At 39.3% G+C, this 15,406-nt stretch overlaps 1 protein-coding gene across 16 annotated transcripts in view; it reads right to left on the bottom strand.

Annotated features, from left to right (window-relative positions):
- Positions 1-15,406, bottom strand: part of LTBP1 (latent transforming growth factor beta binding protein 1) — a 217,664-nt gene that overhangs the window by 65,798 nt on the left and 136,460 nt on the right. For 4 of the 16 annotated variants that reach the window (XM_083497058.1, XM_083497044.1, XM_083497052.1 and 1 more), the window contains 3 exons: positions 14,214-14,447; positions 9,165-9,187; positions 3,959-4,049 (listed from right to left, as the gene is read on the bottom strand). The exons of 4 other annotated variants lie outside the window; for them this stretch is intronic. In XM_083497058.1, the coding sequence (XP_083353184.1) occupies positions 3,959-4,049; positions 9,165-9,187; positions 14,214-14,447 (348 nt within the window). The remainder of the gene's footprint in view (positions 1-3,958; positions 4,050-9,164; positions 9,188-14,213; positions 14,448-15,406) is intronic. 8 more of the 16 variants (XM_083497055.1, XM_083497049.1, XM_083497051.1 and 5 more) reach the window with 3 other exon arrangements.

The following is a 15,406-nucleotide window of genomic DNA, read 5'->3' as shown; positions in this document are numbered from 1 at the left end:
ACGGTTATATGCTTTAGTCTTACCAAGCAGCAAGCACATGAACATCTGCTAAATTACTCAAAACAATTTCTTATTTTGAACACTGACTAACAGCCTGACCTATTTGTTACTCTGGTGCATGTGAAAGAAATCTGGAACTGTGTAAAACTAATAAAGCAAGTATAGTGACGAAACTTCACTGTCTAAGCATCACTGAATGAGATGTTTGAAATACACGAGGGATTGTGGGACCACTTTCGGAAAATTTGTTCCCACCTCAATTCACTTTTTGGTGCCTAAGTTAAGTGTCTACCACATTCAGGAAGATGAAAAGGACTTCCAAAACATTCTCCATTTCAATTAAATCTATTTCTCTTACTCTTCAACATATGCCCCTCCATAAAATTTTTGCACATAAAAATTCATGGGCACAATTAACCAAGCACAGCTGCTGTACAACCTCCATTGAGTTCAGTAGACTCATTAGCAATCCAAAGATTCGTGGGTTTCATGGGTTCATTGCTCACTGGCTAAGTAGAGAGTACTTTATCACACTGTGTTGCACACAGTGAACAGTTTTGCAGTCATTTCCCTTCTTCAGCCTGCCTCAGGCATAATGATGGAAGAGATAACAGTGCAGATGTAACCATTGTAAGGAGATCAGGAGCGTGGCATGGGATTGCATGCTCCTCCTCCCCTTTGCCAGAGCAAATTACCCCCTCCCTTCCTTGGATATATACATAATATATCTCCTTTCAGTAGAATACTGAAATGCCAGCTAATAAAAAAATAAAATCAATGAAAGAGCACCAAAACAATGTAACACAACAAAAACACACAGCCCCCCAAAATAAAAAAGTATTAAAGCACAGAAGCATCCCTGGAGCTAGATAGAATCAAGTTCAGCTAATGTTTAACAAGGCCTGGAATAAGAGAAAGGTCTTTGCCTAGCATTGGAAAGGTTTAGGAAAAGCCACTAGTGAGCCTTCCCAGGGACTGCATTCCAAAAACAGCAGAAACATTCCTTCCATTGGTTGCAATCCACCTGAGTTCAGCAGATGGAAAGACCTAAGAAGATACTCTAATGATTATTTCAATTCCTATTTGAGAAAAGGGCGCCCCTTTAGGTACCCATGTCCCGAGCAGGGGCGGATTTACAGAAGGACAGTGCAAGCAGTGTGGTCGTACCAGGGGCTGGCACCAAACTGAAATGCATCCAGATCTGGATCTGTACAGCAACCACCAACTCAAGCATATTGACCAGGAAGGGGAAATGGTTGGGTCTCACAACCCTTCTCTCTCATAAGAAGGCATGTTCTTGGACCCAGCTGATGAACCCTCACCTGCTATATATTATAAGCCAAGGGAGTCAAGAAACAAGGAGACAGTCAGCCACACCCCACTAAGCACCTTTTACATAGCCTTAGTAACAACTAATATTCACCCAACAAAGCTGGGCAACAAGGTTCCCTGTGCACATTCATTGCTTGAAGGCAAAATCAGTGGCATCCAAATTAAAGCAAGTAAGAATGAGCAGTGTTGAGGGAGGAACTGGCTGGGACCAAATCCAAAGTGGCCTCATCTGTTCTGTATCTCCCAGACTAATGAGTGGGTTGGAACATAGTCCAGAATTCTGACTCAAACAACTCTGATGTGGTGATCCCACTTTATTCCTTTCTTTAAACTGGTAACCACCATTAGCAACAGTTTGAAAGTGGGAGTGGCTGCCTTATGCAGTGAAAACTGTCTTACAAATACCACCTGAAAGTCATGGGATATGATAATGTTCTGTTACTAGCATGAACACTGTACAGAAAAACATGTGGCTGTTCCATAGGTCTGTAGAGACAGCCATCTTTTTTGTAACTCAGTAGAGAGTGATGTCATTCCAGAACATTCCATTTCATCAAGGAGGCATTTATTGTCGCATTTACACTATGCATGGCAAAAATCATTTATAGTCAAAATACATTTTGGTAGGTGGGATTGCTAAAGCCTACACCCTTTTTAATTCCCCTCCCCCCAAGTGTGTAAAGCTGAATGTACACAAGTTAAATGTGTGTAAGTTGTGAGTTAGCTGTATTGTTTCTTTGCTGCCTTCACCATCCAGAGTAGGCTTGAAGACAGATTGTTGCCTGTATTTCTTAAGAAGAAGAAGAAGAGTCTGGATTTGATATCCCACTTTATCACTACCCTAAGGAGTCTCAAAGCGGCTAACACTCTCCTTTCCCTTCCTCCCCCACAACAAACACTCTGTGAGGTGAGTGGGGCTGAGAGACTTCAGAGAAGTGTGACTGGCCCAAGGTCACCCAGCAGCTGCATGTGGAGGAGCGGAGACGCGAATCTGGTTCTCCAGATTACCAGACTACCGCTCTTAACCACTTCACCACACTGGCTCTCACACTTAAGCTTCATACTGTTTCCTGCCACTTTCTTCTAAGCCATTTCCCTAACTAGTAAATGGAGCTGGTAAACCAAGGAGCAAAACAGGATCTGCTCAACAGGCAAGAGTGTGGGGGAACTATTGATGCTCTGTGAACTATTATACTTTATGTAACCGCTACAGAGTAACTAGGGTTTGACGGGGCACTGGTCATGTCAAAAGGAAACTTGCCAGGGACTCGGGGGAGGGGGGAATCTTTCAGATTTCATCACTGTTCTAACATATCCACTGATCATGAAAAGAAGAAAAGCCATTGCAAGCCTAAACCTCATCAGGAAATGATCTGACCTGAACAAGGAGAAATCACAATCTTTATGCCACATTGAAAACATAAAAACCAAACCTTTGCATTGATGCTGAGGTCCACTAAGATTATTGTTTTCAGCTCCCACAGGAAGATAGTTGAGCAGAAGGATGCTAAGAACAGAATTCCTAATCTGTCCTGATTGTCCAACACAAATTTGAAATAATCCAGGGATTATGGGAGTATGAGACGGAATCCTTAGGGAGTACAGCAAAAGACAACAACCAACATGACCAAACCCTCAATCCTGTATTGGTGTTAGACTGAGAAAACAGAATGGAACAGCTGAGAGAGGTCAGCTACTTCCAGGCTCATCCTTCCATGTCCAGTAACGTAAGCCAAATCAGCATCCACAATCAAGACATAAATCATTGCCGTTTTACTGTTAACTGACCTGACATTAATACAGCAGCATTATCTGACCCAAAGTACATATTGGGAGGGAAACTGAGGTCACTGTTGCTGGAAGAAAAACCAGAATGAGGACTAGGCTTTAAGATTCTGAATTTCCATCTCCCTGCTTGGCTTGTCCGATACCCACAGCCATCGGTGTCCACTTGAAATTCCTGCAGTAGTACAGCAGAATTATGGCAGCACTGGCCCTAAATATGGTTAATAAACCAGACTTTGCAAACTACCTTTTAACCAACAAGTCAACCTGGCAATTCTGTAAGTGAAGTGAAACTTGCAACCCTGTTTCTAAGCCTGGTTTAATAGCTAGCCATGGATATTATCAATGCAGACTAAAGTGCCAGGAAAATTGGAAGCTGCCTTATACTGAGTGAGGCCATGGCCCATCCAGCTCAGTATTTAGGTAGGGATCTTTTCTATCTCTACATGGGCATGCCAGGGATTGAACCTGGAATGTTGTGCATGCAAATCATTGAGCTATAGCTGCACCTTAAAAAAATGTTAGCTGGGTAAGGGAAAGGAATTCACAAAGGAAGAATGGAATGAGATGGAATGCATGAGTCCATGACATGCTCCTGAGTGTTACATCTGCACTAGGTCTAATTTTCTTCACCAAAGAGTCTTGTCTAGTGGACTTTAAAAGGATTATTCATGTAAAGATAATAAAATTTTGCTAAATTAAGCCCTTCTTTTTAAAATGCAGAACATTAAATTAGAAATAAAATTCCAAAAATGAAAGGAATATAGACACCATAAGGAATTATTCCATGCCATTTTTGCAAGGATTCTCATCCATTAAAGGAGGAGTCAAAAAGAGCTACCTGGAAATTGTGGATGCAGGTTAATAGTTGAAATCCCAGGAGAAAGCTGAGGTTGACCAGGTTTTTCTCGGTCATCAAGTGAAACTAATTCCTAAAAGAATGGTTAAAAATTAAATGGGTGATTATGTGGTTTTAATGTGAGTCTCCCCAATTTTGTAGTGAAATTTTGCTTTGAAAAAATGATGTTTCATAGCAAACTGTGTGTGTTTATATATAGTTTAAAAATAAGAGCAAGCATTAACTCCTTGTAATTGGTTCACTTTCCATTCAGCGGCAGCTCTTGTAGACAATGTATTTTTATCAAAATTTATTAGGTAAAGATAAATCTTCTAAATATATTGATATACATATAGTACATAAAGCCAAACATAGGTCTATTTGTAGACTTGTGATTAAAAATAACTTATCTTTGCATATGCACATCTGATTCTAATATGCTTAAATGCAGGAATGCCTCTTACAACTAAGAGCTCAGAACAGGCACACATATACAAATAAAATATCAAACACACACACACACACACACACACACACACAATCTACACATTACTGGTGCAGTACAGAACAAAGTTTGGTGCATTTAGGACCCATTGCAAACAATGGTACCTCAGAATGCCCAACGCTCCCCATGGCTGAAATCCTCCATTTTGCTGGGTGGACTAATTCTCTTTTAGACTACCGGGGATTGTGTTTTACAGCTGTGTGCAGGGCTGACCCCTGTAATTGTAGAATTACAGATTAAGGGCTGCCAAGCCGATTCAAGGTTTGGGAACTATATCTGGTTCACAACTCAGTGAAAGCTGAAAGAGAATAACCACAGCTCACAAATCACAGGTAAAACTTATGCGTAAATGAGTTACAATGGAGCTCTTATCCTTGATTTCTCCTCACGCAAAGGGGAAGAATGATCTATGGGAGGTAAGTCTGTGGGAAAGGGGTAGAACGTGGTCAAAGAATTGACCTGAGAATCATCTGGTCCAACCCTCTGCATGCAGGAATCAGTTATGTGCCAAGTGCCTTTTGGGGATATGGCATGTAGCACTGAGGTTCATATAATACATGCAATACAGACAATATGTAGACATACTCTTGGGCATAGGAAATTGGCACCATCTTTCACAGAGCCTAAGTCTTTGAGGCAAGGAAAGGTGCAATGTCTTTATGTTAGTGCTGGGATGAAACATATACCACAATTTTATAAAAAAATTCCTTCCAATAGCACCTTAAAGACCAACTAAGTTAGTTCTTGGTATGAGCTTTCGTGTGCATGCACACTTCTTCAGATACACTGAAACAGAAGTTGCCAGATCCTTCTATATAGTGAGAAGGTGGGGAGGGGTGTTACTCAGAAGGGTGGTGGGAATGGGAGATAGGCAGATAGCTGGGAGAGCCTGTTGACGACTCTTAACGACTGTAATAGGTCTTACAGGAAAAGGCAAGGGGTGAGAAGGTGAGAAATGGTATAGTCATGTATAGTGAGATAAGAATCCAATGTCTTTGTTCAACCCAGGTTTTTCCATTGTTTTGAGTTTGGTTACCAAACTCAAAACAATGGAAAAACCTGGGTTGAACAAAGACATTGGATTCTTATCTCACTATACATGACTATACCATTTCTCACCTTCTCACCCCTTGCCTTTTCCTGTAAGGCCTATTACAGTCGTTAAGAGTCGTCAACAGGCTCTCCCAGCTATCTGCCTATCTCCCATTCCCACCACCCTTCTGAGTAACACCCCTCCCCACCTTCTCACTATATAGAAGGATCTGGCAACTTCTGTTTCAGTGTATCTGAAGAAGTGTGCATGCACACGAAAGCTCATACCAAGAACTAACTTAGTTGGTCTTTAAGGTGCTATTGGAAGGAATTTTTTTATTTTGACTATGGCAGACCAACACGGCTACCTATCCACTACTGGAACCATGGAAGGCACCACAATTTTATAGTCATTCTCTGCATTGCAATCTGGGGAACTATTTTCTGAACTTCTCAAAAGTGCCATGTGATGTTTTAAGAAAATTATTGAGAGGCAACCATTGACACCACTGAATTATTTTACTCTACAAGTGGCTGGGGGACTTTGTTTTCTCCTAAAACACTGTGCTGTATTTGCTAACAATGGCAAGGATCTCATGCCAGCTTCTAACTTGGCAGGACTTCCTAGAACACCCTTGTGACGTTGCTTAATCATATGAGTGTTCCAGAAAAGTCTTGCTGATCTGGAAACTGCCATGAGCTCCAAGCTGCTGCTAGTGAATGTGGTGTTTCTGCTTACATGTTTTAATGGGGAAACTGAAAACTGCTTAGAGGCCTTTGTTATTTATTAAACAGTATATAAATCTTGTTAAACAATAGTTTAAAAAACCAAGAACCTTAGGTCATCTCATACAGTAAAATAAAGTGGCACATTCCCTCCTTCACTGTCCTCAGGAATAGAAAGAAGTTCACTGAATTTGTTCCTACTTAGCAATGGACAAAATTCTCATTTTTCCAGTCCTCTGTTCTCCACAATATCACATCAGTTTGTGATTTTTAAAAAAGCCTTCGCAAAGACTCAGCTATTTACTCCTAATATACACATTGTTTCTAAATCATACATTGGCTGCACTTGACCAAACTATCTCTGGTAGACCTACTGTCTGGGAGATCAAGTTTTGCCCCATCTCAACTTTATCTGAGAATGCAACCAGTTTGATTGTCTTACAGATTTCCACAAGAACTGAGTCTCAACATGCAATGCACCTACATTGTACAACTCTGGGTTCTGTTGCTTAGGGCAGGCTTTACCTAACAAATCTCAGCAGAAGACATGCACAAGGACTTTTGCTTGCTCAACAGGACTTTCCCTCCTCTGCCCTTGAGCAGTCCCTGAAATTGGCTCTGGAAGGGCCAGGAAAGCCCCCAGAGCAGCACACTTGAGGAGGAGAGGGGGTACTGTTCTGTCTGGCAAGATGAAATGCTTGAGTTGACAGAATGATTAAAGACTGTGATGTTCAGTTCCTTCCACAGTATGATGCTAGGTGAGACAAGATTCTTCAGTTTTTAAGACTAAAGCAGAGAAAGTATATTGAAAATGAAGTACTTCAAAGAGAGAGAAATAATAGCTTTATTGTATGATTCTATTTACATAACATATATCATTATATATTGTTATACAGCGGCCTGGAATCAAGTTAAATATTAAAACAATAACTATTTTCTATCTCAACTATTATTAAACTGCTAGTGACCTAATTTTCTTTTTAAAACAATGCAGAAACTGGGACTAATCTGTTAATGATTGCTTTATGAATATATTATGTAATATTTTAAATGCTGCTGAGCATTTTTTAAACAAATGTGTAGCTCAAGGGCACATATTTCTGGTTGCTGCATCTGAAATTGCAAAACTGGGAAATACGCAGAAAAAGGTACCAAAATGTTCAGAGGCTGAGGTAACATTCCTATGAGGAAAAGCTAAAGTGCTCAGGTCTTTTTAGCTTATAAAGAAAACAACTAAGAAGGAGGAGGAAGAACTTAGGAAACTGTTTTATAACGAGTCAGGCCATTGCCTATCTCTGTACTGCCTTCACTGACTGGCAGAAGTTGTGCAGAATCTCAAAAGGGTGCCAGCTGTACCAGGGGTGGCAAAGATTAAGTCTGAGGCCTTTGGCATGCAAAACACATCCGCTTGTTGTAGAGCTATGGTTCTTTCCACAGCAATTTAAACGGTTTTTAAAAGGATACAATAAATACACGGTGGTCTATCAGTGACTATTAACCTTTACAGCTAAATGCACATTCCATGTAGCAAGGCAAAATGCCTGGGAATACAAGTTGCTGTGAAGTGGGGTGGGATATAGGGAAGAGCTGTTGCCTTCATGCCTTGCTTGTGGTCTTGTAAAAATCATGCAGCTGTGCTCTATCGCAGGAGTTTTGAAACTGTGGTCCATGGACCACCAGTGGCCTGAGAGATTCATTCAGGTGGTCCACTGCATGTGTGCATTAGTCATACTGATTTTTAATTGTGTTTTAATTGCTTCTTTTTTTATATGCTTTTTATGCTATAACTGGATTTCTATGGAATGCAAATATATATTAAAATATAATTAAAAAACCATAAAGCATTTAGCACAGTGCATTGCAATTGATTCAACAAGCAGAAAAATAATTTAAGTGTTGTGTTAAGACCATCAACAATTTTCAACTGGTCCATGGGAGGAAATACCTGGAAACCACTGCTCTGGTAGAATACAACATTAGACTAAAATGGACTCTTGCTCTGATCCAAGTCTTTTATAAGCCACTATGCTCCAACTAAGGAAATGCAAAACTGAATTGTTCCGACTCTGGGGTTGCGGCGCTCATCTTGCTTTATTGGCCGAGGGAGAAAGCGTACAGCTTCCGGGTCATGACTAAGTAGCTTCTGGCGAACAAGAGCAGCGCACGGAAACACCGTTTATCTTCCCACAGGAGTGGTTACTATTTTTCTACTTGCCCTTTGACGTGCTTTCGAACTGCTAGGTTGGCAGGAGCTGGGACCGAGCAACAGGAGCTCACCCCGTCGCAGGGATTCAAACCGCTGACCTTCTGATCAGCAAGTCCTAGGCTCTGTGGTTTAACCCACAGCGCCACCCGCGTCCCGTGTGAAATTTAGTATGCCCTATAATGATGAGGATGAAGTAGCACAGATAGGTAAATATTCTGTGGCAAAAACCCTGCATAGTTCCCAAATATTATTTTATGTTAGATTTTGTGAACCTTAACCATGCTGTCAGATTATTTACAACACTTTTATCACCTGCTGGCCAATGGAAGGATATGGAATTGCTCAATTTTACATTTTGTTGATCTTTGGGTCAGTATAGCTTCCTAATATTATACTTTAACACTGCAGTTATATGGAAGATTTTGTTGTTGTTGTTGTTTTAACAACTGAATTTAGTTGTACATATGCTGAAGAGCTGTGCTGAATGGGAATGGTGAACTGAGGCCACCAAAAACTGATGACATGGTTGATATTTTTTTCATTGATACCAATAATTTTTGTTTATGAAAAAAGATTGAATATCGGAGTATACTCACCATATGGATATTAATCAGTGAGTTTCAATTACTATAGCCTCAAAAAGTAACTATTTTCTTCCCACAATTTCCACAATTTCAGGTAAATCTCAAGCTCATTTTCTTTTTACAACTAGGCAAAATTGAACACTGTTTATGTGTTACCTGATCTGGGGCTGCAGTTCCCACTAAAACCAGAAAGAAAGAAAAGAAATTAACTACTGTAAAAAGGAAAAGTGTACTGAAACAAATCATTTTTCTACCTTCTAAACCTATTTGTGTGCTCCCTTCCCTATAGCATTAAACTGGGAAACTATAAGATGTAAGTTTCTACTTTACTACACTAAAAATGCTCAGACTTGTCTCAGAGCAAAAGTGTGGCCCATAAATGGATTAAAAATCACTTCAAGACACATCATTAAAATGGGAATGAAATAGCCTACCTAGTAAGAGTGTTGTGAAGATAAATAAGCATTTGGTGCATCAGAATGCCAAACATATGGGATTAATAACAAATTAGGTTTAAACCATCCAAACTCAGTAGAGTTATTTGGAAAAAGCAGGGAGGCTTATGCTGTTAAGAAACACAGCAATAACTGCAAAAAATTGTGGTACACTGAAAGCAGGAACAATTGCTCCTGTAGAACTTGCTAAACTTTGAATTTTGCATATTCAAGAAATAAAGAAGAAAATGATGAAGAGGGAAGATAGGATAAGATCCATTGTAAAAGGAATAATAATACCATTCCTTAAGCTATATAGCAAACCTTTTAACAAGTAAAAATACAATGAAGATTACTGAATTCACTTAAACAATGTGACCTTGAATCTGCTGGCAATTTACTGTTTATTGAGTAGATGCAAATGTACAGGCTTGTTCAAAATAACACTATCTTCTTCCCGTTCTATTTAATAGAGAATTAGGCAGAAATCCAGCATAACTTTCTTTTCAATTTTATTTCATTTTTTCTGACATCCTGGTAGATAAATATTTTATCATTTGAAATGAGCTTTAGAACACCTCAAGGCATGCCTGGCATTATTTTCTTCAAATAGAAACTCCTAGGCTGCAATCCTATGGTGGAAGGGAGTTAAATCTGAAATGCCTGATCCTGTGCTCTGCTAGGCTCAAACTAGCAGGACCCCAATGAGGGCAGAGGAATGTGCTGTGTGTTTTTGTCCATTTTCAGGCTGCAAATTTCTCTCTCCTTTTATAACTGTTTTCCATCCCACTCCTGAACATGTTTACATTTCTTCCTAGTTTGGGGGTGTATCAGGGATTCAGCCACTTCCCTCTCTAATTTTGTGATGGATGTATCACCTACAAGCCAAGTATTTATAGTCTTGGGCATATATAGCAGGATCTTTTGTTCTTTCAGGGTTTTTTTTTGTAATGGAATTAGGAAAGCCCATTAGATGTCTGAAATGTTTGAAATCGACTACTTGGCTCAGTGAAACATCCCTTTCTATTTGCTCTGCCTTTCACATTTGTAGGGCCAACACAGCTTCACACACTCAATTTTAATTTTCTGATCAATGTTTGGGACTGACTTACTCGGTTTGGGAATCTTGAAATCATTGGAAGACTTTCTGGAGTTTAGTACAAAGGTAGCCCAGTGTATCTTGATTACTTTGGTTGTTTAGTCGTGTCCGACTCTTTTGTGACCCCATGAACCAGAGCACACCAGCACTCCTGTCTTCCACTGCCTCCTGCAATCTTGATTACTAGAAACATTTGAATATTACTTGTCTTCCCAGCAAAATGGGCAACTGGATTTATATCAGGGATGCGCTATGTATTTCCACACTTATTTATTGATTGATTTTATAGCCTATCCTTCCCCCTGAAGGAGTCCGTTTCACTAGTTAACAAGATGCAATTTGTTTTTTAGATGTGAAAAAGGGGTCATAAAATTTAGCTTGGAGCAGGGCAAACACTGGGCATGTCATGCTGCACATGACCTATCTGGCTATGGGATGTTCTACTGTCCCTTAATACAACTGAATTGGCCTTGGGAAGATTTCTAATAGCAACCAAAAATGTGGACCAATCTAAGTTTCCACAATGAAAGCTGAATTTACTGTAAAACTGCAACTTGACTTAATTTTTAAAATCAATCATATGTGTTTAATATGAATAATCAATCAATTAAATCTCCATGTGAATAAGATAGCATTACTTAAGTAAGAAGCATTCAGAAGAAGCATTTGTTCCTATGTAAAAGAGAAGGGGATTGCCCTGTTTATGTCTGTCATCCTCATCACTGGTTAATCCAGGGCAGGCAGAAAGTATATCTGGGTCTACTTCTAGACTTCTGAATGATTTACAGAAAGCCAGCAAGAGTTTTGGATTCTTCATTGTTTAACAATAGCAACACCTTAAATGGTTTCCCACCCCCGCTAAATTAGGTTGCAGAAATTAAGAAAGCTAAGGGGAGGGAAACCAGAAGTGGATTTCTATATGAAATAACTGTGCTCAGGTCTGGGATTGAAAATAAATTTTCTGGGTTGAGCATTTGCTCACAGGCACCCTGGTTCCTTCATTCTAAGTATATATCCTGGCTCCAGCTGGAAGACATCAGGGCTCTAGTAAAAAACAGAAAAAAGACCCCAAAGCCTGAAGTCTGCAAAGCCTTGTTTTAATTGTAACTGATTAATTGATTAATCATTGCAATAATAATTTACAAAGCTGATAAACATTATAAAACCTACTTTGCTCTCTCTCAGCCAAGAACCAAAACTTAACAGTATTTAGCACTTCCAAAGCTTCTAAACCATATATTTATTTATTTTTAACCTGACATGCACCCTCATCAACATCCCTCACCTTTTAACAAGTCTGGAAGAAGTAAAGAAGTAAAGAGGAGACAGTCGAAGTGGTCAGCATTGATTTGTGGCTAGCTGTGGTATACATCCTCCCCTCAAGCCTAACTGTAAATGGTTCTGGCTTGTAGATTACCCTTATAGACGGATATTCTTAACTTTCCTTTAAAAGTACATTGACAGAATGGACAAGGAGCATCTGCAATAGACCTTCGCCCAAGCTGCTCTCCAGAGGCCAATTCATACAACCCAAATCAATCTTTAGTCATGGGTTAACTTCAATTGGCAAATAGTGAATGAATAGCCAAAGTGTTCATCTTATTGCTCTATCACAGGGATAGCCAATGTGCTACACTGCAGAAGTGTTGGACTGCAACTCCTATAATCCCTAACTATTGGCTATACTGGCAAGGGCTGACAGGAGTTGGAATCCAACAACATATGGAAGGCACCACACTGGCCCTCCCTATTCTATCATACTACTAGACTGATCCTCAGCTCAGCATGAACTATTCATTTCCTATACATTAGGTAGGAGCTAAACATCCCTTTGACTGCATGACTATTGCTTGGTAGTGAAGCTAGGTTGACACGTGACCTAGCTTCCTCCTGTAAACACTACCTCACATTTAGGCTAAGCTTCTTCCTGTTTCTAAGCTTGCTCCTTACTCCAGTGATTGAAAATGACAACCCTTTAAAAAGAAAGTATCAAACAAGACATTCAATCATTATTTGCCTGGTATTTACATTTGAATATATGTTACTCTTTTTAAAATGTATCTTTACAGAAAATTTCTGATTAAAAAAAATAAATGCAGCCAATTACGATTTAACGTGGGACCTGAACATAAGTAGTTCAAAAGAAAGCATTTATTTAAACTGTGAACCAGGTAAAATACAAAGTTATTCATTGGAGAGCCACATTATTTCAGAACTATGCAGCCATAAACGAAGTTTCCCAAATTCCTTAGCTATGGAATTTTATCTGTTTGAGTAGCTTTGTTAAACTGTCAGTGTACTATCATCAAAAAGGCAAAAAGGATACTGTAGAAGCTTTACATGAAAATAACAATTCAAAGAATAGAACTCTCATCTCTGAAAGACAACTGAGCTTTAAAATGCACCATCCTGAGTCAGAAAGATGTCTCAGCCATTCAAAATGAAACTTGCCATGTTCAGGAATGTTATTCGACTTCAAAACAATATATTATGGAATGATAAGGATGTTTAGAAGTTTTGTAGGATGTTTTGATGCTCCACGTTATGAAACTGACTGTAACTGTGTTTTCTATATTACACATTTTGAATACCCACCTGCAGACCCTCCCCGTTTATTGTTCTTTCCACACTCAAGCATATATGGGTTACTCCAGAGGAAAACAGTTTGGAATCACCATAATCATAACACTCCACACAGCCATCTATATATACCTGCCTATGTTCTGTTCACCAATAGCGTGTTGGCAATGCATTTACTTTTGCACATGCGGCAAGCCTTCTGCTTTTCTTTGCTGTTGCACTGATGTTAAGCATGTTAAAAACAGGACATTTTAAAGCAGCTGGTTTTAGAGGCATTTGCGAAAATCATGCAGACTGAGACATTAAAACTGTGAAACCAACATTTAGAAATGCTTTGTGTAAGAAATGAGATGGTAAGAGTTTTATTTGGTTTTTTGGAAATGAAAAGATTCCCAGTGCTTAATAGTAATACAACATGATTCTGTTGCATTGTGGGCCATGAACATGGGGTCAAACTAATATTCACTCCCAATAAATCATCTGAATGCAAGAAGAGATGCACAGAATCATGTGGCTTGCAGGGAGCTAGTCATCCGATGCAGTATCTTGGCCTGAGGGCAGGATTCTTTACTGGGCAAACAAATTCTACACTCTAGACTTGAAAACCAGTTGCTATAAGAAATAACGCAATGACATATAGTGGTGCCTCGCAAGACGAAATTAATTCGTTCCGCAAGTTTTTTCGTCTAGCGAATTTTTCGTCTTGCGAAGCACGGTGTCGGAAAAGTTTTGGAAAAGCTTCAAAAATCACCAAAAACCTCAAAAAAGGCTACCACACCGCGTTCTATGAGTTGCTCCTCGAAGTCAAGTCGCAACTGTATTAACGGTGTTAAGAAAAAGGAAACAAACTTGCAAGACGTTTTTGTCTTGCGAAGCAGCTCAAAAACCCCAAAACCCTTTCGTCTAGCGAGTTTTTCGTCTTGCGAGGCATTCGTCTTGCGGGGCACCACTGTACTTGTTGAGTTGCCCTCAAAAACACATTGTGTTTTATACAAGCACTTCAAATAGCATGAACGTACACACGAAAAGAAAACACATGCACATATTTAGAAATACACTAAGCTACATCATGAGATCCTTATCCACTCTCACCTTCTCGCACAGCCACCTCGGGCTCACTTTTCTGTGAGATGGTCAGTGCCTCCACCGGCTCTTCCTTTGCTGGGAGAGGTGGAGGAGAAGTACCTTTAGCAACATGATGAGTAATCTGGGTCTTGCCAATGACAGGTGGCTGAACTCTAACTGCAGGGTGATGATAAAGCTTGTTTCTGTGAGAGCCAGAAACCGTATAGCCCATTCCACCAGGGCAGATTTCCTTAAAAGCAGCTAGATTTGGGATGGGAAAACATTCCTTTTAACAGTCTAAAAGTGCAATACTTTTGACACACTGGAAAATATAATGTAGAAAATCGCTAACATCAAGAACATTTCTAGAAATATTATCTATTCTATATTTAACCAAAATCACAGAATACATGAGAATATTACTGCATAAGTTACTTGAGGGGCTTAATTTGCTGCCCCTAGAAAAAGATTAACCCATTTCACTCAGATGTTTAAATATGTCATGATAGCAACAGAATCTAAATGACGCTAAAGTTGCAATATGTAAATGAAACCATGGGCCTTTGGGGACTTAATGCTAAACCATGGTTTAGTAATATATGAACAAGCCTCAGGCTTTTACTCTCTTCTCCTCTGTCATGTTTGTAAAGACTGTATCATTTTCACTTTCAATTGAAGCAGAGTTCATCATTAGGGGAAATTCAGTGGGAAAGCTTGTTGGTTTAATATGTGGCTAGTTCATACAAGCCAAATTCAAACTATGGTTTATAAACCTGGCTTGTTCATAATGCATGGTTTAAACTATCCACAGTTTCCAGAGCTTGGATGTAATGGAGATCTCTGGTTAGGTGCTGAGCTTTTCCTTGTAACCTCAACAAAGGAGGGAGAGTGGAATATTCAAGCCCAAAGTTCATTCACAGAATGTGAAATCATAGTTTAGCATAATGTCAAATTGGCCCTAGTATAGTAGAATGTTTTTTTCATCTGCATTTTGCTATTCTTAATTTAGTACAAAAGCCTAGCATTAATTACTTCTTCAACATTACTAAAGAAGTACTTTATTGTATAGTAATATCATATAATGTAGCACCACACCTTGTCGAAAAATTCTGCTTTCCCTCAAGAAATCATAGACAAGAAATATTGTAGGGTTTAATGATTTCTTATGAATTCCCCTATCTTTTATAAGACTTCTAGGGCCAAAGTACACCTTTGTGTAG

The sequence above is a fragment of the Podarcis liolepis genome (assembly GCF_965112155.1).
Source record: "Podarcis liolepis genome assembly, chromosome: 3".
NCBI lineage: Eukaryota > Metazoa > Chordata > Lepidosauria > Squamata > Lacertidae > Podarcis > Podarcis liolepis.
Note: the sequence above shows the minus strand (reverse complement) of the source record. Positions and strands in the feature narration are given on the sequence as shown.